The 27431-nt window shown below is 42.7% G+C and overlaps 1 protein-coding gene across 1 annotated transcript in view; it reads right to left on the bottom strand.

Moving 5' to 3' along the window:
• RASGRP3 (RAS guanyl releasing protein 3) overlaps positions 1-26879 on the bottom strand; it is a 30850-nt gene extending 3971 nt beyond the window's left edge. Inside the window, exons 1-14 of the mRNA XM_053382832.1 lie at positions 26755-26879; positions 21617-21821; positions 20440-20542; positions 19888-19950; positions 19217-19348; positions 18030-18177; positions 16420-16593; positions 14942-15058; positions 14152-14427; positions 8408-8485; positions 7349-7465; positions 5127-5242; positions 3991-4138; positions 1965-2001 (exon numbers count right to left, since the gene is read on the bottom strand). Coding sequence (XP_053238807.1) covers positions 1965-2001; positions 3991-4138; positions 5127-5242; positions 7349-7465; positions 8408-8485; positions 14152-14427; positions 14942-15058; positions 16420-16593; positions 18030-18177; positions 19217-19348; positions 19888-19950; positions 20440-20542; positions 21617-21686 — 1579 coding nt within the window. The 5' untranslated portion in view covers positions 21687-21821; positions 26755-26879. The remainder of the gene's footprint in view (positions 1-1964; positions 2002-3990; positions 4139-5126; positions 5243-7348; positions 7466-8407; positions 8486-14151; positions 14428-14941; positions 15059-16419; positions 16594-18029; positions 18178-19216; positions 19349-19887; positions 19951-20439; positions 20543-21616; positions 21822-26754) is intronic.
• Between the last annotated feature and the right edge of the window lie 552 nt (positions 26880-27431).

The raw sequence follows: 27431 nt of genomic DNA, 5'->3' as shown, positions 1-27431 counted from the left end.
AGTGGCATGATGTGAGTGGAAGCCAAGCATGAAATGTCACACTAGAATATAGGGCTGCATACAAATTATTATTTCTGTGAAGCAATGAGAATGCTCTTTATCATTATTAACTATGATCAGCACTGACAGGTACAAACATGACAGACATAAAAGGAAGGGGAAAGTTGTTGGGGAACCCTTTCCAAAGAGTTTGGAACTTCAGAGGGGAAAAAGCAGCTGATACGCTTCTAATTTGAAACTGGAAGGTTGCAGGCGGAAGAGAAACTCCCTCCCTTCCTTCACTGTTTCTCCACTCCAAAAGTGGTGTTTCCTAAGAAAACCTATTTGTCAGGCTTTTTGTAACATGCAGTTCCAGTCTTGGAGTTAGTGATTACTTAATAAGGTCACAAAAGGCCAACCCAGAGCATTAGTAACCAAGCGTCCTTCCAATGTGCTAGAATTAGTTGCTTTTCAATGCACACACCATGACGGGAGATGTTAAGCAGGGTACAAGGTCTAAGCACTTTGAAATGCCAGATTTTTCACTGCAGCTTAATTTCAGCTGGAACATGCCATTAATTAATTACAAACAAACAAGAGCTGCAACAAAATGTCGCAGTGCATGTTTTATGGTGTGGGCCAGCCGTACATGCCCTTCACAGGTATACACTATTCCACCCTGCACCCCACCCCAATTTTCTGTTTGGGTTTCTTTCTTCTGACTGATATTTATCAGCTTGTGGCTACGGCACATGCTCTGTCCCCACTGGGCTGTTTCAGGGAGGTATTTCCTCCCCAAAGGCTTGTTGTTTTTGAAGGCTTATTTTGTACATTTGCAAACTTCACAACTCCCCAAACATGCTTCCCTCTTGTTTCTCAGTTGCTCCATATTGGTCACATAGGTTTTGGCATGCACTGTCTGAATTCACTAATAGCAAGAACAGCAGTCAGTGGCACAGCATCTGACAAGGTGAACAGCTTCTAAAAGAAGCCGAGTGTTAAAATGAATTGAAGAGCTAAAGAACGAAAATAGTTTTTCAGCCTGCGAGTGATTAAGGCTGCAGTGCTATGCCTACCAGAGCCATCTTTCCTATTGGGCTTACTGGCAAATTGTGCCAGGGCGCTGGCCTCTCAGGGGCGCCCCAGCGAGTGGGGGAACTGCGTGGCTTTGCCGGTGGCCTCCCCTTTCCCTGCACGCACGCCAGCTGTGCCCCGCAGAGGCTTGGGAAAAGGTTGACAACTCTGGGAAACGGGGGGGGGGGGGAGCCTGAGGGATCTTTGCACCACGGCGCCGGATATGCTTAAGATGGCCCTGATGTCTACTTACCTTGGAGTAAGCACCACTGACTACAGTGGGACTTACGTCTCTGTAAATATGCATAGGACTGCACTGCACCTAACTCTCTAGATCAGCCTTTCTAAACTTTAGTGTTTTGTTGGAAGCCACCCAGAATGGCTAGGGAAACCCAGTCAGATTGGCGGGGTATAAATAATAAATTAATTATTATTATTATTATTAACCTGTGGTTTCCCAGATGTTGTTGAACTACAACTCCCATCAACCCTAGCTAGCAAAGCCAGAGCTCAGAGATGATGGGAGTTGCAGTCCAACAACATCTGGGACCCACAGGTTGAGAACCACTGTTCTAGATCCATCTGAGGTCGAAAGTGTATTGTACAGTGGTATCTCGGGTTAAGTACTTAATTCGTTATGGAGGCCCGTTCTTAACCTGAAACTGTTCTTAACCTGAAGCACCACTTTAGCTAATGGGGCCTCCCGCTACCGCCACACGATTTCTGTTCTCATCCTGAAGCAAAGTTCTTAACCTGAAGCACTATTTCTGGGTTAGCGGAGTCTGTAACCTGAAGCGTATGTAACCCGAGGTATGTGGCATTGCTCATTTGCCAGCAATTAAGAGATTCATTATGTTACAAACTGGAGGGACTATGACTTGCAATTGGCAGCCACACATTATTTACAGTACCTTTGCATTTGTATCCTTGCTTGATTATACCCCACAGCTGCAATTAAAAGACAAAAGGTATAAAAAGGTATAAAAAAGAAAGCCGGAAAGAAAACAACCTCATTATGAAGGAAGGAACAAAAGGCTACAAAAGTGCAAACAGGAAATTACTGCTCTCAACACCCTTCCTGTTAGAAAGAGCTCTCCATTCATCTGTGAGGCTTAAGGCAGCACACTGGCCCTCGCCATTTCCAGGACCAACAAGTGAGGCAGCACAGGAGAACTGACTCAACAGATCACCATAAGGACTCTGGGCTGGATACACAATCCTGCACACTCTCAGTGGTGTACACACAACAGTTGCTACAATTCATATCTTATAAAATACTGCATTTTGATGTGGTTTTCCCACCAAACCATTTTCGATTTGAATTGAGAAAAAGAATAACCTAGCTACATTTTAAGCTGTTAACATATAGACACAGTTTATTTCTACATTTTTAATTCATTCAATTTTGGCATACAGTCGAACCTCCGTTTATGTAACCCTCTGGTTGCGTAAACTTCGGGATGCACGGGCGGCAAACCCGGAAATATTTTACTGGGTTTTGCCACGCGTGCATGCGCAGAAGCGGTCCTCAGGTTGCAGAAACCTCAGGATCCAACTGGACCTCTGGAACAGATCCCGTCCGCAACTGGAGGTACCACTGTATTGGGATTAAAAACCTTGAGATTTTTTAAAAAAACAGCAGTTAAGTTGCAATTTTGTGCACTAAAATTGAGGAATTTCCAGCCCACAGCACAGTCCAAATTAGGCCTCACAAGCATCCCAATTTGTCCCATGAGGCCAGTTTCTTCAAACCATACCCACCTGCCCTGCACCTGGCATCTTATGTGACATCAGGTGAGGGGCAGGTAGAGTTGCTACTGCCAATGCATAACTGGGAGTCTTAAAGGGCATTGACAATGGAGACTTCCTGTCACAACCAATCAGCTGATTGACAGAGACAGCAAGCCAGCAGGAATCAGCTGCACTACCGAGTTTCTCATAGGAACTCCATAGTACAGCCGACCCATGCAGAAAAGCAGGGCTTGAACTGAGTGCCTACCAGCAGACAGACATTTGATTCAAGCTCACTGGGATCCGCTGTGCCATTTGCAGTTGACCCCTGCAGAAAAGTGGAGCTTGAACTGAGTGCCCTATTACCTGATGGGTGCTCAGTTCAAGCCCTGCTATTATGCAGGAGCCAACTGCAAATAGACCCGGTCAGCTGATTGGTACTCCAAAGCACCAGGGGACTTGAAAGCACCTTATCACCTGATGTCAATGTAAGGTCAGGTAAGTAGCAGGTGGGTGGTTCTGCCCACCTGACAAATTTGACCCATTTCATACAATGACTGGATTTGATTCCCCACCTCTGCTATCCACATTTGCCTGGGGACCAAGTCCCATGAGCTCGGTGGGACTTATTTCTGAGTAGGCATGTATGAGACAGACAGACGAAGCGCTGTACTGTAGGTCAGAGTGCACAAATGCGTGCAAAGTGCCCCAATTTCAATCCCTGCTATCTCCAGGGAGGACCTGGAAATATTCCTTTCTGAAGCCCTGAGCTAGATAGGCTCATGTTCCTATGTTCCTAGGACTGCACTGTAGGGCTCAATTTCAGACTCCAGTGCCTTCAGTTACAGGCATCCTTGCTTTTGATACCATTCTCTCTTTTTTTTTCCAAGTAAATTTTTATTGTTTTCCTTACATATTCTTTTCCAACAAATTGTAACAACACCATACATTCCCTTTGACTCTGCCGAGTCACGACCCCCCTCCCTCCCCACAACTGGTATATTTAACCCCTCTCCATTGCTTTTGATACCATTCTCATATGGTTTATTTAGACGCTCCTACAAAACAAATGTGTGCGCGGTTGATGTTTTTTACATTTATTCAAGCCGTTGAAACAGAGCAGGATAAAAAGTGTATTATAAAAAATGAAGAAACAAATACGTCTTAGCCCACAAGTACATTAGAACTGCACTAATCCATACTTACAAATCCAGCACAATGCTCACAGAACGTTGGCTTAAGATAGGTCATCTCCTGAAAGTTATGCATAAAACCTGGTCCCATTTTACACTGCAGCTGTGATTTGGCCCTCAGAAAATACGCCATCATTTCTCCTTTGCTGATACGGCCATCCCTGTTTCAAAAGAAAAAGAAAGGGGGGGGCAGGAGGGAAGGTGGAGAGATCTGTTAGTTCTAAACCACAGATCGGGTCGACTCCAACTCCCATTATCCCTGACTACTGGCCAGGTTAGCTAGGGCTTATGGGAGTTGGAGTCCAACGAGGTCTGGAGGGGACCTCATTGGCAGCCCCTGCAACAGATAAAACAGAGCACCCTGTCCCTTCTCCATGGGCATAGTCTCTCTTGTTTTAGAAAACGATACTGAACAACAGAACTTTTCACCTGCAATCCTCATAGCGACTGACCAATGAGTGATCAGTTCCATGTAGCTTATGTATGATGCAGAGTTTCATGAAATAATCAGTGGGTTATATACAATGCTGCGCAAATAGACTTTTACGAGCACAACGGGACTTTCTCTCCCCTCCTGCAGTCCTTCAGTCTACTCCACAGGGTTCCCAAATTCTTGCCAGCGGTGAAAAAGGAAGGGAAAGTCCACTTGTATGAGTGGAAATCTGTTCCACTTGGAATGGTAGGGTAGGACACAACCCAGGTTTAATAACAGGCATTCTGCGAGTATTGCTCATCCTTTTTCCTTTCTATTTATAATAAGTTCTACCTATGTGGCCACAATCCCTTAAACACTTCTGATTCACCTATGTGCATCAGAACCTGAGTTTGGACCCTGAACTAAACAGCTTACACTGTGTGGTCACTCTCACATGTAAAATGGGAATATTAATCACTCGTTCCATGGGCTGTTTAGATTATGAGTGAGAGAAGGAAACGCCAACACCCACCTGGTCATTCTGGATACGGCTGGGTATAAATTAAAACAAATTTAAGTAATTTCTGTTTGTTTCTTGACACTTCTAAATTAAGGCTTCAATTCTATGCACACTTATTTGATAGTAATCTCCACTGAACACAGTAGGGAGCTACCTCTGAGTAAACTTGCAGAAGGTTGCACTGCAAAACCATAACAAGAGCAAGACCACTTACTGATCTTTGTCTAATACACAGAACGAATCCAGAAAAGGGAAATTAGCTGCAATGCTTTCAAAGTCTTCTTGAGAGATGTAGCCATCATGGTCGTGGTCATAGTTCCTAAAAACAGACTGAAAAATGCAAGAAAATTATACAGTGGAAAGTAAAGAGCAATAGATTATGACAACACAATTTCCCTTAAAATCAAAGCCAAGTATAATGATAGCAACCGTTAAATGAAGAACAATACTGAAGGTCAGGTACTATATGCCCAATATCTTAAAGCAAAAACCAGCTTCTAACAACTGATTCATATCAAGAACTGATATGTCTATATCGTACTGAAAGATGATTCAACTAACCACTAAATGAAAGCACACCTCCCCCTTCCCCAACATATACTCTCCTGTGCACTTCATTCATCAATCTAAGGTCCTACTCTGGGTGTCCTTGCTGACTTGAGTTGAGCAGGAGTCTACCAGGAGCAGGGCCTTATCAGAGGTGACATCAACAATGTGATATTCTGTGCAATCGAGGATGAAAGAGAAACCTTCACATTTACTCAGAGGTAATTTGGACCTGATCCCTGGATCCTATTGATACGGACTCTGTAGGTCAGCTGCGGAGTAAGTGAACTTCCACTTAAAGGCCCACCAACAGAAAGGTAAATACATTTATATATTCATTATGGATTTTAAATACTGTGCTTTCCAACCCCGCAGGGTGATTGGGGGTTGTTAATGGTGGGGGTTTGTAATAAAGGAGCTGCAGTTCATACATGCTGCCAGGGATACTGTTAGATCCTTAAAGAATTTGGAGCCCAGGTCCAGATTTGCAGAACAAATTGCACATGCCAATTTATATGTATAGAAGCTTCTGGGCAAATTAAGATGTCAGGGCTGGGATCTCACCTAGAGCACCAAGCCACCCTATAAGGTAGGAAGCCTGTGGTCCTCTGGTAGGTGTTGGATCCAATTCCCAGCAGCCCCAGAAAGCACGACCAAGGCTAGCAATGATGGGAGTTGTAGTTTAACTACATCGGAAGGACCACAGGTTCATCACCCCTGCGAGAAGTAAAAACAAAAACAAAAAAACTTAAGCTTCTAGGTTTTGGGAAAGGGGAGGAGATCTGGATCGCAGCACAGAAATCCTGGAACTCCTTCCTGCTGAAAATGCTTCTGGCCAGCTGCCTAGAAGTTTAACCAGAGGGCACCTTGGCACCTCAGTACAGATGGAATTGCCGCCTGAAATTGACTCCTCTTTGACAATGTTTGTAGCCAATTAGACCTATTGAACCCTGTAGAGTGATAATTATAGGGTGCATTAGTCCTCACTTCCACAGTGTACTTTAGGCATGATTTCCCACATGAATTTTGTTGTTGTTGTTTAGTCGTTTAGTCGTGTCCGACTCTTCGTGACCCCATGGACCCACATGAATTTAGATTCTGTCTAAAAAGAACTTTATGTTTATCATGTGCACACCATCACATGTGATGAACATCTGTTTGTCATGAGTGCATATAATGTGAAGATTGTATAGTGGCAGCATCTATAGGCTGAAGGCATATGATGCAGTTCTGGGTCAGTATATGCCAGTATATGGGATGCAGTATATGTCACACCCACATAAACTGCCTGTGAAAGCAATATACGGTACATTGCCTACGATTTATGGTTAGAGAGGATACCACATGCACTGAAGTGCACCTATGCGCTTGGTTTCTTTATGGCTTTCTACCTATGTAGCATATTCTTGCTTGTGAAGCAGCCCTAAGAACATGCACATCCCATGACCGATTTGCCAGTCATAACTCATTCCACTGGAATTGATTGGTTTTCAAATATAATAACAGGAAATAAGTTTTTCAACTTGTAAAACTGTGCTTTATGTTTTAAGCCTGCACCAACACATTCACATACTATGCTATACAATCCTATGCATGTTGAGGAACTGCATCCCTAATCCTTCACTGACGCCAGGAGTGGGGAACCTTTGGCCCTCTAAGTGCTGCTCAACTACAACTCTCATCAGCCCTGGTAATCCTTGCCAGGGATGACAGGAGTTGTAGTTCAGCAACATCTAGAGGGCCAAAGGTTTCCTGCACCTGACTGACACCCATGTATACCTTGAGCATGCATACATACATACATACATACATACATACTATGCATACTATACATACATACCTTGAGCATACTATACCTACGTCATTCTGAGCACTCTCTCAAATACTTACATCAACTAGTTTTTGGATGTGTTTGTTAATAAGGTTTGGGTCAGGTTTCGGTATGACTCCAGACGCCCATTCAAGTGGCACCACTGTCTTGTTAGGGGTTGTTGGAGAGGTAGGCTGCTAACAAACAAAATAAAAAAGCATTTTTAAGACTCACTGTGAATGAAGTTAAGGGTGACTTCTCAAAGGATGCACAGCTTGCTGCAGAGCGAGTCCAAAGCTGTGTTTCAACTTTCACATGAGATATAGGCTGTAAGTCATTACCCCTTATAGTAGTGCAATACTTAAGCTTAGTCTAAGAAATAGATCACAAGTGAAAATAACATTGCACCAGAAGGAATGGCTGCAGTGAAGATACAACATCACACTAATATGATTGTTCCATTGGCACAAGCGTTTCTGCTTGCCTGACAGAATGATCTCCACTCCCCCACCCCAAGTGCTCTCCTGGGTCCCCCCTCCAACTGGCAATGGGGGCAGGAGAGGCGGGAAAGCCTCCTGCTGCACTACAGAAACCGCTTGGTTGAATCCCGCCCTGTGTGTTTGTTTTTTAACAATGTGACTCTGTTTCCTTCTCTCTACAATTCCTTTGCATATTACTACAATGGAAGAATGAAACAGCAACAATGAAAGGCAGTGACCGTCAACAATGCCGTCACTGTCCCGAGTGCCTGGTAATCAATGAATAATCAGTGACATTCTACTCTAGAGTGTTGGGCACAGGTGAATGTGCAATAAATAAACAAAAAGTATCGACAATCAAAAATGGCAAAACTTCTGAAGCAGGAAGCACATTTTGTTTTTCAATTGCGTATGCAGCAATGCAATTTTACTTCCAACATTTCCCCTTCCCCAATTTCTCATTCAAAAATAAGGTAAGGATTTGGACCATTTTGCATTCCCTCCCATCCTGCTGTGAATATTAATAAGGGGGAGGGAGTAGTGCTGGATCTTCCTGACAGAGAAGCATTTCTTAAATAAATAAGAAAGTAAATATTACTAAAAAAAACCCCAAGTATATTACAAAGTTATAACACTCCTAAACCCTAAAAAGTTACATACTGATTTGGAAGTCCTTGGCTCAAGCACCAGTGAGAGCTTATAAATATCATCTTCTGTGTGGTAGAGATCCAGGGAAAGCTAAGAGTCAAACCAAAATAATAATAATAAAGCATTATTTTAATCACTGGGGCGGAACTAAAGAAGTGTAACAAAATAAGAGAAACATAACTCCAACGGCTTCAGAAGATTACAATTTTTCAACAGACACAGTTGTGGGGGGAGAGTCTGGGCAGTGGCGTAGGAAACCTCTTCGGCACCTGGGGCGGGCTGCCAAGGGCCGGGGTGAACCACCCACAGGGGTGGGGCTAATGACCCAGCTGCGCGCGCGCGCCCTCGGCCCCCCTACAGCCGGGGGAGAGGCAGCAGGCAGACAGCACGGAGCCTGCGGATGCCCGAGACGTATGGCTCAGGCATGCTGCAGGACCCGCAGTGAGTGCCGCCCGCCATTTTGTCACACACACCCCTCAGGGTGACACTTGGGGTGGACTGCAACCCCCGCACCCCCCTTCCTATGCCCCTGGGTCTGGGGTGCTTGATCCTTTCCCCACCCGTGATCTTTCTGCTGCAAAGCTTCAACTCTGTGCATTTCCAGATAGTGTTTGTCTGCAACTGCAAACATGAGAAGAAACAGAGGCTGTTTTGTACAGAAACTGCACTGAATGCCACAGTTTTTGGTGGAGATAACACCAAGGTTGCTACCTCCTGAACATAGTCCAAGTCGGGCTACATTTCTTCCTGCTTGCTTTTTGCCCCAGCGCAAAACCTTACATTTGCAAACAAATCTCAGTACTCATAAACAGTGCTTTTTTCTTTTTCTTTTTTAAGGGTACTCTCATTTTCCCACTCATATTGAAATACTACCCCTCAAGGAGGCCAAACTTAGATTCACAAAATGTTTAGGGGTATGCATACCCCTGCGTACCCCCAGAAGAAAAGCACTGTTCATAAACAATAATCATGACACAGAACAGAAACTGACCCACACATCTGCTTCAGCATCAGGTAATATTCAAAGCATAAAAACATGACGATCATATCGAAAGGAGGGTGGGGATCTGCTATCTTTGACAGTTGTGTAGCAGAAGGAATTTTGGTGGGACAGATTGACAAGGGGTGCAAAGGGCTGCACCTGCAGAAATTCCCCTTTCCACACAGTTGTTAAAAGTCAGAAGATTTGGGTCTCCCTTTCACTGACCACAGGGCCATTGCCCAAAATGAATTGTGCAATAAGAACATGAGAGCTGCGTAGGCTGGATCACAACATGGCACTGCCTTTGGGTCTGATCCAGAAGCTCCAGCTAATGCAGAATGCTGCAGCTAGACTAGTGATGGGGAAAGACAAACAGCAACACATGACACCCACCTGCTACTAGGTCAGGTTCAAGGTTCTTGTACAGAGCCCTGAATAACTTAGGTCAAGATACCCCAAGACTGCCTTACTCTGTACACTCCAAGTCAATCACTGAGATCATCTGGGGGAACACTATTAGCGGTCCACCATGGAACTTGAAGTTATGCTTTCAGTTCTGTGGTCCCAACTCTGTCAAACCCCTTTTCCTGAGTTCCAGATGCCTGGTTAACATTTTTTATTTCAGGAGGACTTTGCATCATTAATGCTTTTCTGATGTTTTAAAATGTTCTATGTTTTTTGTTTAAACCCCTGAGGTTTTAATTTGAGGTTTCATTTATATTTTCTTCATTGTAAGCAGCGAACGAGTCCTAGATGTTGAAAAGGGGGAGGTATCTGTAAAAATAATTATCTGCCTTCACCAGTCTGGTGTCCTCTAGATGTTTTGAGCTACAAGGTCTCTTCAGCCCCAACCAGCAAGGAAATAAAGAACCGTTTATTTTTTCTGCCCTCAGCTGAGTATCTTGGATCAGTCCTAAAGCTGATCATGTGACTCCTGGGGCTATTGCTGTACTGCATAAATTGCATTCCCCCACCCTTTTCCTCACCTTGGCTTTTCTTCACATTAGGTAAAAATAAATAATTGAGCCAATCTTCAAAGCTGCCCCTGTTGGAAAAGGAGAGGGAGGCTGGCTTTCCAGCTTCCAGAGCAGCCTCTCTGAGCACTGTTCTAGCAAGGCTTCCACACAAAAAGGTACCACTAATCAGAAAATTGAAAGGAAGAAGGGACAGGTCACTGCATTTTGCAATAGGGAAGCTGAACACATGAGCCCCTTGACCCTGAGGAACATTATGGCCTGAGTACTACATGATTTTGCGGGTCTCGTATTTCCACCTAGTGTCATTCTGTGGAGAAGTGTGTCCCTTTTCTAGCTGATGGGAATCTATGTGCCTCACTCTCATATAGAGCAGCAGCACCTCCAACATGCCCTGCTTTGTCCTTTCTACAGATTTTATAACCACGGATAGCCATTTACCACTAATTTTCTTTGTTCTCCTAAGACCTATTTCTCATTATCTACAGTACTGTGAGTCCATCTGAAACCCAGAGCTTTGAGTTTAATCTTGTTAACCTCTTCCCTTCCCCTTTTTAAATTTGATGTTTTCAAATTTTATATTTAAAAGCGACTTCTCTGAGTTAGTTTCAGTCTGATTAAAAAGAATGTATTCACCACAGTTTTCGCAGACTGTAAAAACATCTGGGGCTTTCCAGATATTTGCATAGTTTCAGAGTTGGCACAGACCACAGCGTACAAACTATTGTTCTGTGCTTCAGTGTACCTCCACTTTCCACAATAATTATAACTGTTAATTCATTTATTGGTTGTGTAGTGCACAGCCTAAGCAAAACAACATGGAGCCCTGCCTCAAACTGCTTTCAACCAGACATTTGACAGCTGCAATGGAACAAGCGAAGGGGAAGGGTAGAAAGTGCAAGGAGAACAAGAGATGAATGTGAGAAAGAAAACACATTTACATCCTTTGTTTCTGATTTAGGGCCAAAGGATAACAGCCTTAAAGTCACTTACTCTAAATAAACTGTTCTGAGTTTGGGGTGGGGAGTAGGCAGCAAGCCAAGACCCTTCTAAATTCTGGATACGGCAAGTGTTAAAATCTAAACAAGGATTTGAATTCCTGGAATAGCCAGGCTAGCTTCCTGGTATGCTAATGGGCCTCGAAATATGGGTCACGAAGGTAGAAAAGGGAAATATGCTAATCCAAAAGTCCCAAGTCACATCCATTTCAGGGTGCTTCCATTTCAAAGGTGGTTGAATAAAGATCCCACTGCACAACCCTTATTCCCTGAAGTGTTTCTTTGAATCCCAGGCTATGTCTTTAAACTCTAAGTTTTGAAGTAGCTCGTGTGGATCCGAACCCACAGCCCCACTAGACACAGGGATGGAGGCCTGCATGTTGTACCAGCTGCAGTGGACATTAATTCTGCAATGCCGCCTCAATGCTAAAACTGATTAGTTTTGATTATAGGAAAGTTAGCGGCAGTTTTGTAATGAGTCTTTGAAAGAATGGCCTTGAGTGTCTTAAAATTTTATTATTATTATTATTATTATTATTATTATTATTATTATTATTGCAGTCCTGAAAATGTAAACAATAACTGCAACAAATTATCAGGGCAAGAATCCTCCAGGGAAGCTTCTCTGTATTTTGCTATAGGAGATACGAGGTTTGCTCTCACTAATGCTTTAGCAAAGCTGAAAGAAGCCCATTTTGCACTTCAGCTCCTTATACAGATTGAATTATATAAAATTCAGCAAAGCGCACGTCAACACCAACAGCTGCTGCCAATGTTCAGACTGCTGCAGTGACGTGAACTGCATGCAATCTTCCTGCAGCCCACTTTCCCCTTCAGTCATCTTGTTATTTTGCTGCAGCCGTATCTATCAGGGTGGGGAAAGTTTCAATGTATTTATCTGAGCAAAGAATAGAGAGAATGGAAGAATACCAAATATCCAGATATAAAACTGGATCAAGTATTCCAGTGGAAACAAGAGTGTAAAATACAGCGCTCCTCATAATCTGAATTGACCCCATTTGGGCAAGCTGCAGAAGGCTGCTTCTGAACTGTTATTTATAATGTACTACAGTGTGAGAGTACTGCCAACCTAGCAGTTTGAAAGCACATCAAAGTGCAAGTAGATAAATAGGTACCGTTCCGGCAGGAAGGTAAACGGCATTTCCGTGCACTGCTCTGGTTTGCCAGAAGCGGCTTAGTCATGCTGGCCACATGACCCAGAAGCTGTACGCTAGCTCCCTCGGCCAATAAACCGAGATGAGCGCCACAACCCCAGAGTCGGCCACGACTGGACCTAACGGTCAGGGGTCCCTTTACCCTTTACCTTACAGTGTGAGAGCAGAGGTGGAAATGTTACAAAGATGATAATCTGTTCCTTTGCTGGCTGAACAAATGCTGAACATAAAATATTTATTTTTTAATATGGAAAGTGTTCTCTTGGCTTCCAGCTACAACAGCCACATGGACACCCTCCCTATTAAAGCTGGATCTCTCTGGCTACCCAACTATGAGAGCCAACTGCATGGGGTGGATATCACAATTATATCTTCATGCTTATGAATCTTTCTGGTCAGCCATTGCTGGAGAAAGAATGCTGAGAATGTGAATGCTGAGTCACAGGACAAGTTGGAGAGAGAACATGATGCTGGGTGGCCAGACCCTTTAAAGGGCCATGTGAGCTTGTGAGATCCCACAAGATCCCAGGAAGGATCAGACCCTCTCCTGGCCATGGAGGCTGCCTTGCTGCCCTGCAAATCAGCACTGGCATGGAGATGTGCCAAACCGTGAGTTGTATTAAAGGAGCTTCAGCTAACATTATGGTTCAGAAGGGAAAATGCGTCCCCAAAAAATAATTGTAAGTGAAAGAAAACAGAGAGAGTACACACAAATTTGTTTATTGTTCTGTTATGTAGCTTTCAGTATTCATTCCCTGCCCCACTGCTGTGACACACAAATTAAGACTTTAAAAAAAGGCTGAAAGAATTTTTATAAGCAGGCTATGCAGCAGTGCTACTACTTGTGTGCATGTGTGTGGAGGGGCATATGCAGGGATGCCAACTTGAATAAAATACTGAGGGGCAGTTAAGCTTTGGCTTAGTGCATTGCCCAAACCCAGGCTTGTGGTTCAGTTCTCTCCTTACTAACCATGAACTGGAAGCCATAGTTTGGTTTACCATGTTGTACAAACCAGGCCAATATCAGTGCACATTCAGCAGAGGGTGTGAATTTATTTTATCATAGGGCAAGGATAAATTATTTGTGCAAATAGTTCTTCAAAGTTGTGAAATGAATAATCTACAACGTAAAATGAAGTATTTGAAGAAATGACCTATTGCAGTCGTTAAGAGTCGTCAACAGGCTCATCACAGCTATCTGCCAATCACCCATTCCCACCACCCTTCTGAGTAATACCCCTCCCCACCTTCTCACTATATAGAAGGATCTGGCAAATTCTGTTTCAGTGTATCTGAAGAAGTGTGCATGCACACGAAAGCTCATACCAAGAACTAACTTAGTTGGTCTTTAAGGTGCTACTGGAAGGAAAAAAATTTTTTGTTTTGAAGAAATGAAGTAAGGCTCCTTGCAGGTTAATTCCCACCTAGCTGGTATATTAATATTTTCACGTCTTTATAATTTTTATCTCTCTCATTTATTTGGTTCCCCCCCAGAAAATGTGCAATCTGTTCTATTAGCAAGTCTACCAAATTCACCCCTGTCTTTTTACATCTCCTCCTTGCCCTCAAAGGAGACAGTGATGGAAGGAAAAGGAATGTTTTCAAATTCAAATTTAACAGAACTTACTGTTAGCAGGTTAATTAAATCCATGTTTGGCTCAAGATGGTGAGAAGCAGTCTGCAGGGAAACCAGCTCACTCAAGGTGACTGAAAGCTGCTGCATTTTTACTATGTTGACTTTGTTCTCATTGATCCAGTCTGGAAAGACGACATGAACGGCTATCAGGTCCTTCAGGTGGACTCCTAAGATTGGGATTTTGAAGCCAACACAATCAGCAAAAGCTTTGCGGTAGCTGCAGTAGTTCCCATTGGAAGAGACTAGCTCGGTCATTTCGTTCCAGTCCTGTAAACAAGGTATAGAAGAAGCAAAACTCCGCAAAAGCATCCTTAACATTGCTTTGATTTATCTTAAAGAGGCAGCGCTTAGGAAAATCATACTGGGAGGACTGGAAACCTTTTCTTGGGGGGGGAATGGTGGTGAGGGGCATGATCCAATAACAGAAGCAACTCACACGATTTCTTCCAGCACATTTTTGAGGAAAGATCATAGCTCAGAAGGAGTTCACATAGTTTGCATGCAGGAAGTCCAAGTTCAATCACCAGAACCTCCAGTTAAAAAAGATAGTGGGGTGGGAAATAATCCTGCCCAAGATGTTGGTGAGATGCTGCTAATAAACAGACTGGGCTAGATGGGCCAAAGGCCTGACTCAGTATGAGGCACCTTCACTTGTTCTCAGTCTCCCTTATTCCAGTAAGAAAGGACATCTTTTTGAAAGATTACATTTGAGTTTGCTCATGTTCCTCTATATAATATTTACACAGACGTTGAGTCCATTACAAGAGAGGTGCTCTCATACCTTTGAAACTTCTGAGGAAAGGTGAGAATGAGTTTCTTTGAGACGTGAAATAGAGCTATGGCTTAGTCCTCCCACAACAGCCATCAGGGTATTGAAATTTTGAAGATGAAGAAGTTTCTGTAGAGAAATTAGACACATTGCTTACTTGTTGATGAAATGTTACCTGTTTCATTGTTCTAACAAGCCAAATGTATGGCTCTATCTGCAATCATACACACACTTACTAGATAATCCAACTGATAATAACAAGCAAAGGTCCTGCCAACCTAGCAGTTCGAAAGCATGCCAGTGCAAGTAAATAAATAGGTACTGTTGCGGCAGGAAGGTAAACGGCACTTCCGTGCGCTCTGGCACTCGTCACAGTCCTCTGTGCACCAGTAGCGGTTAAGTCATGCTGGCCACATGACCCAGAAAGCTGTCTGTGGACAAACACCAGCTTCCTTGGCCGGAAAGCAAGATGAGCGCCACAACCCCATAGTCACCTTTGACTGGACTTAACCATCCAGGGGTCCTTTACCCTTTTACCTTATAGTTATTTGTCCCAATGTGCAAGGCCTAGAATAATAGCTCTTGACTGTTGGCATGGTGCCTGATGAGAACTATGTTAAAAATGAAAGGCAAAAAATTGTTTGCCAAACTGAATTTCTTTTTTCTCTCTTCAAACTATCCTAGTAGAGATATTAATAAATGAACTTTACTGGGACATCCCCAAACCCACCTAAATGTGTAAATGATGAATTCTTAGCTGGAATAATATTACCAAAATCCTCTAATCTTGAATCAAATATTTTAGAAGTTCCTATCAAGAAGCAAACAAAACTAATATAAACCTTATGAACAATAAATCACCCATGACAGTAGGATTCACCACTGTATTTTATAAGAAAATTGAAGAATGCATAGTTCAACAATTAATATGCATAATAATGCCATAGCTACAATTAAGTTGTTACAAAAGGCATGAGCAGAAGCTGAAATGGTAATTATAGCCCATTTAGGTACAGATCTCTTACTCTAAGGTTCAAAGCATCCAAAATTGGACAGCTATCATAGCAGAAAGGCTTAACAAGTTGATAATAATCAAATATAGGCAGCACTTATTTTCTCTATGCAGAGAAAACATTTGATTGGCTAGAGTGGAAGTTTTTGCACTGGAAAATTTTAATGCAGGAGAACAATATCTTTGATATACAACAAATCTACAGCAAGAATTTACAACAGCAAATCCCTTTCACAGTCAATAATTTACAGAGGTACAAGAAAAGGATGTCCTTTGCCACCAGCACTGTTTGTTGCCTTCCCCACCCCTTCCCAACTAGCCACTTATATTAGGAACAATATCAAGATACCTGGAGTAACACTGGGATAAACAGAATGTAAACATAATCCTTACTATGAACACTGTATCTGGGCTTCCTACATACCCTCTTTATTTTGGACCTCCATACCACAGTATTTCATTCCAAGGTCATTATTACCTGTGCAACATTGATGAATTTTGTGATTACTTCTGCCCTTTGCTGAGGGGTTGGTTTGCTAAGGACCATCAACTGGACCCACTTGGAGATGCCATTAAATAAAGCGATTGATCTTTCCAGAGTTGGGTTGTTCTCCAGGCAACCATGGATCACATAGCTCTGATAATCTGTAAACTAGACAAATTCATTGTTATATGGCTTTTCTAAACCACAAAAAGGACATAAACTGGAGTAGACCAACATTCCCTGATAAGATCTATAACTTAGGAAATCTGACCTTTTAAAAAAAAAGTCCTCCGTGCACATAATTTAATTATTGTTTGATGAACACTGCGCATCCTTGAAGGACAGGGAGCACTACTAGCTTTCATTTCTGTTTGGATGAGGAAACACAGTGAAGCCTTGTGGTATCTTTGCAATATTTCTTTTCAAAAATGAAACCTGAGCATAAGCAGAAGTCCTTGCGCAGGGCTTACACTTATGGGACTCATTAGCTGAATCCCACCCACAGATCTGCAGCTTGCCAGCAGCAAGCAGCACAAACACCTTGATCCAAGACATTAGATCCTCATGGAACTTCCCCATTTGTTTACAAAGGATGTCAACAAAACCACCAATGAAATACAGAAAACGTCTGTGGACACAAAGGTGCCTGATGATTTGATGGTGGTTCTAAGCAGTTCCCTTGTAAAAACTATGCGGATCTTTAAGGATCTGTGTTTTGGATCCATATTTTTTTTATCACAGTAGTGCTGGAAAGCATCCGATCCATTATTTTCATGGCTCAGTTAATGGGACACATGTGACCTGTGATTTGTAGGTGATTTGGAGGGGGAAACTCATTAAAAAATAAGCAATTTCAACAGGATCTACTTTACTGGATCCAGTTTGTGTGTTTGCATATGCACACCTCCTCTCTCATAGACACAATATCCCCCAACTCCTGTAGCACCCCCATTTCTGGCAGCTGTCTCACAATCATTCTGTTTTTCCTCCCCATGTCTCCTACATCACTCTCCTTTCCATCTTACACTTTCAGTCATTCCCCTTTCTGTTCAGCGCATCAGGTGCCAAACTAAACCTTGAAAAGTGCATCAAGCCGAAAGAAGAAGTAGAAAAGAGCACTGCTGTTCTTACTTCCTCTTTCACCTTTAGGTGCTTTTCAAGGTGAAGGCACAGTGGTAAGATAACCACTCTTTCCACATCACAATGAAGGGAGAAGTAAGCATGGGGGCAGGGAAGGTGTAACAGGTTTTGTGGGTGGAAGGAAAAATAAGGGTGCCTACAGGCACTGCACTGATGACCCCAGAATACTACAGCCAACAAGCAATGAGTAGACACGGATCAGCCAGCACTGAGGCTGCATACACACCATTCATTTAAAGCGCATTTAAATATCTTGACTTCACCCAAAGAATCCCAGGGAATGTAATTTGTTAAAGGTGCTGGGAATTGTGGCTCTACAGCTACAGTTGCCAGAAATCGTTGGGGGAAGTAATGCACATGGTGTTACATGGTTTGAGATTTGATGTAATGTACATCCAGAGTCATGGAAATGGGCAATAGGAGCTGTAAAGCCCAAGTGCCGTAAGAAATTGTAGGTTTCTTACAGAGATCCTTCTGAAAGATTTATGCTCTAGAAAAGTGAGGTGCTCGGCAAGCTCAATGGGTTCCAGGTGATCAAACAGCAGGCAAGCTTTTCCCTTCTTGGAAGGTTTTTTCCTTTGTGTGACTCTCCTCATCCAGTCATAAGAGGGACTGCAAGAGAGAACGATAAAGCCACTTTCAGGATCTGACACCCAAATAATACAAACATGGAACTAGAACCAAGTGATGGCACTGCCAAGAACCCCTGCATTTTGTTTGTGTGAAGTCAAACAGTGATATCTCCTTCAATTTAGATGTTCCACAAAAAAGGAAATGAAAACCAATTTAGCTATGTCTTACCTAAACAGAGAGCTGTTTTGAAACTTTCTGAAGACGAGTCTGTAAGAATAGCTCTGTTACATAGCCCATTACATCCAGCACCTCAGTTTCTAATGGTAGTTGATGTCAGTAGCAGCCAGTGAGGCAGTGTGTGTGGGGGGCGCAGCATTGCTCTCCTGTCTTTCCAACACAGCAGACATGGGTGAATGCATAGTGAGAGAGTGGAGGGGTGAGGAGCTTTGTCCCATGCCATGAATGGCAGCGAGTGTCAGACTGGCTCCTTTACAATTTGCTGCAGTGGGCCAAGTTCCCCACAACTCCCTCTTCCCTCTCGGTAAGCGCCAGTGGCTCACTGTGTTGGGAAGACAGGAGAGTAATGGTGTCTCTCCTGTGCCACCTCAACAGCTGCTGCTGGCTGGCCTGGTCCTTCCTCCAGGTGGTGCACAAATCCAGGGCATGAAGGCAACAGCTCTCTCTCTTTCTTTCTTGTTTGTCCCCAGCAAATGGCATTCAGACATATATTACTTCTGAACCTGGTGAGTCAATTTAGTTATCATTGCTAATAGCAGTCAACTGAAGTAGCAAACACAGAGTTCTACTTCATTACACATCAGAGAGACACGTTTCAAATTTTATATTTATTTTAACTAGTGGCTTTTTTCTAATAAAAAAAAAACACCACAAAGAACAAGAAGAGGAATTAAAAAAAAATGTTACAATGATCAGTACTGGGATGACAAGTTACCTAATTATTGTTCTCTCCCACCTCCTTTACCCTTTTTGCTGTTTTGCCACGGCTGTCAATATCAATATTCAATCTTACTAGGAAGTCCTGGCTGAATAATCAGTCCTCACAGATGGTAATCCTTACATGCTAGAGATATCAATAAGATGGATGTGCTCTTCGTAACCTAGGTGGCTGGCTAGTTCTTGAAACTCCTCAGTCAGACGAACCAAACCAAGGTCCAGATTGAATTCTGCAGGAAATTCCAAAATCCAGTATCTGAAATCATGACAGCAGAGTTATTTAGATATCAAGCCATGGAGCAACTTTGTGCTAAAAGCCTAACTTACTCCACCTTTTGGGAAATGAGCCTCCCTTAAATCAAATGAATTGACAGCTCGGTTGGAGAGAACTTTGGGCCTTGAATTGCACTGGCGGCAGTAGTCCTTTGGGTGTGGGTTCATCCATCACACACTGGTGTAATGATGGGATGATCCCTAACCATTAAAGCTTTCCCTGCCATGCAAACATTTATAGTCTCTCAAAACATTTCTATACCACCTAGCACAGAAATCTTGGGGTGGTGTAAACAAAGGGGGGGGAGCACATCCATATTAAAATCATCAGAATTCTGAGTTGTTCTCCTCTAAATTCTACTGATTTTAATAATATGCAAAGTTCTAATAAAATGTATCTACTGAAATTAACCACCACAAAGGCGTGGGAGCAAAAGCAGGTTTTCAAAAGAGGACACAAAGTGTTTTTTTTAATTATTCAGGAAACATACAAACTTCCAAGTGGAGCAAAATTGCATTTACCTCATGAAGTAGCAGATTTTTAAGCGAATTTCACTGCAGTCTTCCCCACTAGCAGCTCTATATGTAGCTTAGTTAAAGAAAAAGCCATGCCTTTTGGTTTCAGTGGCTTTCTAAGGTTCCATTTTCTTGTTCAATTAAGCAGTTGATAAAATGATAAACACTATGTTCAACACAGTACTTGGTTTTGCAAGTATATTATATTTTTATTATACCCTGTCTTGGTGCCATATTGTGATGAAGTATGGACAGGAGTATTTTAAATAAAATAAACCAAACAGTATAATGAAGAAGTCACCAAGAAAATGTCCATTTAATTTGACCCAGTGCTAACATTGGTCATTAGTCTCTAGCAATACAGCAAGTGTTTCCAAAATAGCCATTCTATAATGTATAGAATGTATACAATGGTGTATACACCATTCCTTACAATGATGGCCAGTTTGAAGTCAAAGGAGAAAATCCAAGATTATTCAAGTTCATTGCTAAAAAGCTATCTACACTGAAATCATACAAGTAACTACTATTCAATAAATAGAGTATCCAAAAGGATATAGGGAGAGAAGTTTTCCTGCCAGTTCTGTGGATGGTAGATACCATCGGTGCATTAAAAGGAAGGTTCGTGGCAGATGACTGTTGCTCAGTTCCCCTCTGTGATCTGCAAAAACAGATATATAACATTCCAAGGTGGATAACGTGCATTAATGAATGGTACCATATAAAAATAGGCACATTAAAAAGTCAACTGGACATCTCTCTCATACACACACACACTTTCTAAAGTGATATTAGCAAAGGTAAAAAATATATAGCTTACTATCATTAGCAGTGAGATGAGCACATTTATAAAGAAAGAATAACTCACCCATGATATCAGTATAAGGATGTGTGTACACCAGCTGTTTTTCCAAGGTGACACGATTTTAACCTCGGGAGCAATTTGTGCCTTCATGTCTTGAAGGTTGCTTCACACATTACATTTTCCCTACACAGTGGTAATATTTGTGTAAGAAACAGCATGTTCTGCAACATTTCAACTGAGGTGAGAGTATCCTTTTTACCACAGCAGTTGATCATGCCACTATCCCTCTCAGCAAACATGCAACAAAGAAAACACTACAAACAATACACACACGTTTCCTTTATGCAGGAAGAATGAAATGTGTGAAAAGGATCAAGATAATAACGGTTCTACAAACCCTCGATTAGTCTTGCTAAATATTTTATAACGTCTCTCTTCCAATCCATTGTCCAAACCAACATTTTCTTATCCTAACTTTTTTCTTTAAACAAACAACCAAACTCAGCTGACTCTGCAGCATTCAACCCATTTACATCCAGCCCCAAGCAGCATCTTGTTAATTTCTTCCCCCTTTTTCTTGTTTGGCAATGAGTTGAATTTGCATAGGCTCAGCAACTTCATAGTCCATCTCAGGATTTCCCATCTTTTTTCTTTCCTCTCTCCCCCCCCCCCCAAATAACCACATCCAAATTATTATGATTATACATGTGGCAATAGCACACATGCAGTATTATTTCAGGGGAGGGGAAACCAACCTACTCAAGAGACCAAAATCTCTAATAGGATGAAGTACATTTTCTTCTGGCACCTGAAAAGACTAAGCACTTTTTTATGGCATAAGCTTTCATGGACTCAAGGCCATTTTGTCAGATCCGACAAAGTGAGTTCACAAAGCTTATGATGGACTGGGGAAGAAAGGAAGACTCATACCGAACATTTTAATGCAGGTGCTTAAAAGTTCATCCAATGTTGCGGCTTTCCCGAGTGTATTGGACCCCATCGTCCTTTAATTGTTAAAAGAACGAATACACTTCCACCACATCAGAGAAGGGCAGCAGCAGCGGCAGCAGCAGTGGCAACCGAGGCTCCATTAGATGTCTGTCAGTTGCATTATCTGTACCACTTCACCAGAAAACTGGAAAAAGAAATAAGGTGGGGTAGGAGAGAGAACCAGACTGCAGTTTTATATGTGGGCCAAATGTTTACGGTTCAGCTCATCTTTTTAATGATGATGATGATGATGATGATATGCCCATACAAGAAGTGAAATGCAACTTCTCAGCAGAATCAGCTCTTCTTGTTTAAGTATCTACACCAGGAGCGAGGAACCTTTTTCAGACTGAGGGCTGTATTCTCTCGTAGGCAACTTTCCAGAGGCCACATGCCAAACACAGGCAAGGACAGGACCAAAAGTCAGTGTGGCAACAGATATGACTCGTACCTTTTGAGAGTAGCCTCCATTATGGCTTCAAATCTCCCTCTCCATCTAGGTAAACAAGAGGCATCATCACAGCTCGTGAACATATTCCAGTCGGGCAAAAGCACTTGCGGAGGGTACAGAGCAGGGCTGGGGAGCACAGTGGCTGCGGGAAGGGCCAGGGGAAGGGATACCCTTCCCCAACGACTCTTAATCTCAGTATTTTTTAAAAGCTCTTCTTTCTTTCTTTCTTTCTTTCTTTCTTTCTTTCTTTCTTTCTTTTAAGTTGCTAGCATTTGTAGAACCTGACATATCAGGCAAAATGGGCAGGCACTATCCTTCTCATTTCATTTCATTTGCAAGAAACTAGACTGCTCCTCCTTTCAGAGTTTTAGTTTGCCCTCCCCCAAGAGTCCCTGCAGATGCCCATCTGGGGCTTGGGGAGAGTGGCCATGGCCTGAGGAGAACCCTGAGGGCCACAGGTCCATAGGACAGAGGTTCCCCACACCTGAGCTATACCATTCAGTTGGGATTGCCAGCTTCCCCCACCCTGGCAGAACTGTGACTTTAACAGCAGTGTGATGGGAGAACCAGAAATTTAGTAAGCAAAACTTCTGATAGTGTAACAGACAGGAGAAGCTTTGCCTGCTATATTTTTGCTCATTAAGCAGCTGTTAAAAGTTGTGGGATCTCAGGCAGGAGAAAAGTTGGCAACCTTCAGGTTGTTCTGTCTGACACACATAAAAGTACAGGCTGTGAGTACCAAAAGGACAGCCAGGAATTTCCACCTGTAAGACTGTTCCTGGCTTTGGGACTGGCTTAGTTCTTGGGGATGGGAGGCCTACATTGCTACATATTCTTATTTGCACGGCACCTTTTCTAGCAATCTAGCAGGACTGTGTTATTTCGCTTTATGTCTTGATCTCTGCCTATAGTGTTTTGTTCCTGGTGCTCAGGAGTGTTTTCTTTCTACTGCCCATTCATCTCCCCAATTGCAGCAAAGACATTATCAGCCTCCAGCTGAATGGAAAATCCATGTGTTGTTTCTAGCAACTCCTAAGTGGGAGCTGCCACTTCACACATTCCTGGCCTGCTGCTGCTGACGGGTTGTCCATTCTCCCTCTCTCATGGAATTCCACTTACTTGGTAAAAAAACAAAACAAAAACATGTACAAATCACAGAGGAGCTCATACATTGTAGAGACAGCATCGAATAGAGGGAAAGGCCAAAAACCACAGAAAAATAAGTAGTGATGGGGAGACAACACATTTTAATATGCCCTTGCTAAGGACTGCAATCTTAGATCTAACCTCTTAGTAACTGGGGAAGGATATGCTAATGGTTAGAGCACTCCCCCTGAACATGTAAATGTAAGCCTCTGTTTTGGGCAAAATCAACCATGCCCGGCTCCTTTCCCTTCATTTATTCTTTGCTAAGTGCTGCTTTGGAAGCTAGGGTCAGAAATGTTGTACAAAATCAGATCCTCTGTTTCACAACAGTTAAAGATGCAGGACGGCTCAATGTAGCAAGCTGCCTTATATAATATGGTATACAATGTCATCTTTATTGGTGCTAGGATTGCCATATTTTGAAGAGCAAAAAAGAGGACGCATTTGCCAGCTTTTAACCATGGATCTCCTATGATGACTTTCATTTTACATACCCATGAAAAAGAGGACTTGTCCTGGAAAAAGAGGACATATGGCAACCCTATAATGGCCCATCTAGCCGAGTATCCTTTACACTGACTATCAGCAGCTCTCCAGGGTTTCACGGCAAGGGTCTCTCCCAACCCTATCTAGCCATGCTTGGGATTGAACCTGGGACCTTCTACATATGAAGGAGATGTTCTACCACTAAGGAATATCCATTCTCAGAAGAGTGGCAGAGGGCATGCTTTGGTTGTAGATGGTCCCAGCTTGAATCCTGAGCATCATCAGCTCAAACATGGCAAAAGAGATATATGACTACATCTCCACTCACAAAAGTTTACAAAGAGCAGCCGTTGGTGGGATGGGTTGATCTGGATTGGGACTGTGGCACAGGGTAGAGGAATTGACGCTTTCCTCCTTGATGCTTGCCCCAATGAAAACTGCCCCCCAAAGCTGTTGTTTGCTATGATATATTTTCCCAAAGTGTGCAAATATATTTTTCCTATCTGGGCTACTGGAAGCTGCATGGAGGGGAGGAGATTTTCACTAAAACGGAACAAATGGAATAGTTCACGCAAACACACACATTAAGGTCTCAATCCCGAACATTCAACTACAATAAATTAGTGAAAATCATTTGTTTGCAGCTCGTATGCAATAGATTTTTGCTGTTCTTCAGATTGTCAGGAGGGTACATAAGTACTCCAGCTGCAATGGAACGGTGAGAAATATTCAGATGCTAAAAATAAGGAAAATGTAGCCCAAGTTTAAGCAGCAACTTTTTTATTTTTATTTTTTTTAAAAAAAAACTTTTAAAAAATGTTTTCAAAGTGATGCAGACATGTGGAGGGAACAGAGCACCAGGCAATAGTTCCTCATAATGTAATCAACACTACTGACAGCAATGGGAGCTCTCCAGGGGCAGCCCTACTGTTAGATGGAGTAGGGCAGCTGCCTTTTGTATCAGGTGCTGGCGAGGTACTAGAGGGCAGAGCTGCCATTGTGCCACCCATCCTACCCTACCCTTTCTTAGCTAGCCTATTTTCCTCAAGTGTGATACAGAAGACTGCTCCACTACCAGCGCTGAGGTACAATTCAGCATACAGTCTGGGAAGATTAATTAATTAATTACCGTAATTAGTTATAATAATTTATACCCTGCTCATCTGGCTGGGTTTCCCCAGCCACTCTGGGTGGCTTCCAGCAAAATATGGAAATACAATAATTCATCAAATATTAAAAGCTTCCCTAAGCTTCAGATGTCTTCTAAAAGTCAGATAGTTGTTTATTTCTTTGACATCTGGTGGGAGGGCGTTCCACAGGGCGGGCACCACTACCAAGAAGGCCCTCTGCCTGGTTCCCTGTAACTTCGCTTCTTACAGTGAGGGAACCGCCAGAAGGCAAAGATTCTGTATGTGCAGGAAAGGAAAAAAAAACACCATTTTGTCCTTTGTCATGGGCAACAATGCTTTTTGAGCCAAGCCTTCACTTGGCAATAATCTGGGGCAACTTTGCCTGGATTGTGCAAAAGGTCTGTTACCATTTTTTGTTACTTCTGGGAAAAAGACATAGTGTGAAAATGTCCTGGGAAAGGGATTATTATGTATTACTACTAATACCGCTACACAGATTTCTATTCTGTCTTTTAGGGCGCATACCAGGGTGGGGGAACTTGCAGCCCTCCAGATGTGTTGAAGTCCCATCATCCCTGACCATTGGCAGTGCAGGTTTGGGCTGATGGGATCTGGAGCTCAATAAACATCTGGAGGGCCACAGGTTCCCTACGCCTAGTATATACCCTCCGAAGGCACTTCACGCTAAATTAATACAACATAAACATTCCAAAATTTGAAACAGCTGTAAAAAACACACACATTAAAATCGTAGAAGGGAGATCTTCCCTATTCAGAACCAGACTCTAAGAAGATACACTTAGGGCCCATTTTCATCACTGTCTGGTTTCACTTCCCATGACACTGACACTATATTAATGAACCGAAAGGTCTATAATTTTCTGCCAATCATTTAACACTTCAATGTAATTTTGGAACAAACTGAATGGAAAAGTCACTGGTTTTTACACTGTTATGATGCTAGTACTTTGGGTACAGTCTTTAGATAAGACCAATTAAAGGAACGTGACCAATGGGTCATTTCCAGGAAGTTCTCAAGCAGGGCACACAGGCAATCGCCCTCCCATGCTATCTGCCAGCCCCCCACTGGGAGCATGATGGTAACACCACCCACCCACCCAAAATATGAGCAAATATTAAATGGCAGTAAGCCTGGTGCCTGTTGCAAGCCAGTTTTCCCTTCTCTGTATACTAGTTATGCAAATGTTTCCTGAAGTGCTCTCAAGCACAGTTGATTAAATAGGGCATTTCTGCTCATTTCATTTTTATTAACCAAAAGTCAGTGCCCTTCCAACTGCCTCCCCCCCCCCTCACACCACAGCTCCCGAAACTGTGCTGCTTTGAATGAATTCCTTTGTAAACAGCAGCGGGACAGCTAAAGTGAAATACAAAGATGACATTACATTCTGACCCACTTCGTAACGTGACAGGGAAACAAAATCATGAGACCATTAACAGGACACACATACCCTTCCAAACTAAGACAGGTTTTTACACCTGTAATGGTTTTGCAGAAGGGAGAACTTTCCCAGGTGCAGCTTCTCCATCACTGCAACACCACCTCTGTCCTCTCCTGAACCTGGCAAGCCAAACCGTCAACTATTTTGTTCGACTTTACCTTTTCCTCCTTAAAGCAAAACACAGCAAGGCAGGTCCCCATTTTATAACACAAAGGAGAGTCTTGCTAATAATGGGTCCTGGAAAAGACTGCTGTTTTTGGAACTGGATCAGTGAAGTGGTGACAAGCTGCATCTCAGCTGCACGGGGATTTTGCAAGACGCTTGAAGAGAAAGTAGGAAGCAGTCCTGGCTTTATAAAAATGCAAACACACGCCCAGCCTAACGACAACAAGGAAAATTACTTACTGTACTTCGTTCTGCGGAGGTATTCAACACAAACATCTCCCTTCTTTGTCCAGCTGCCAAGTGTTAAAGCATAAATGAGCAGCTGTTTCCTTCAAGCTGGGGTTGTGTGTCTTAACTAGTCACATGCCCCCTCTGATAAATCTCTCTGTTGTGCCAAGAGGTCAGACTCTCTGAAGATCATTATTCCCCCCTCCCTGCCACCCCGCATTAAAAAACAACAACACCACCAAAACACAATTCTTTTCTTGACACCAGACTTTGCTAAAACATTTGAGTGGAACGTGGGCCAAGTTCCACAATTAGGATATTAAATCACCCATTAAAAATAATAAAATAAAACTGATAACCCTCATCAGAGGGCAGGACCAGTTAGGATGGAAAGTTAAACATTCTACTGTAGTTTGACCTGTGTGTTTTGTTTTTCCATCTGGTACTAAAGCATTCTTGCGTCATTGGTTGGGTGGTAACCAAACTTTAGAAGGACTTTGCTGTGTGTTCCCCACTTTTAGGAGGGTAAGGACTTCACAACATGGCACATTAAACTTGTGCTGCCTTTTCTTGTGTGTGCTTCAAAGAGGACATTCCGCTCCACACCTTCCCAATGAAAGTGAGAAACAATGCCTGTTTCTCCACTGGGGAACTTATGAAACAAGAGATCCTGTGTAATCCTGTTTCCA

The sequence above is a fragment of the Podarcis raffonei genome, chromosome 3 (assembly GCF_027172205.1).
Source record: "Podarcis raffonei isolate rPodRaf1 chromosome 3, rPodRaf1.pri, whole genome shotgun sequence".
Lineage (NCBI taxonomy): Eukaryota > Metazoa > Chordata > Lepidosauria > Squamata > Lacertidae > Podarcis > Podarcis raffonei.
Note: the sequence above shows the minus strand (reverse complement) of the source record. Positions and strands in the feature narration are given on the sequence as shown.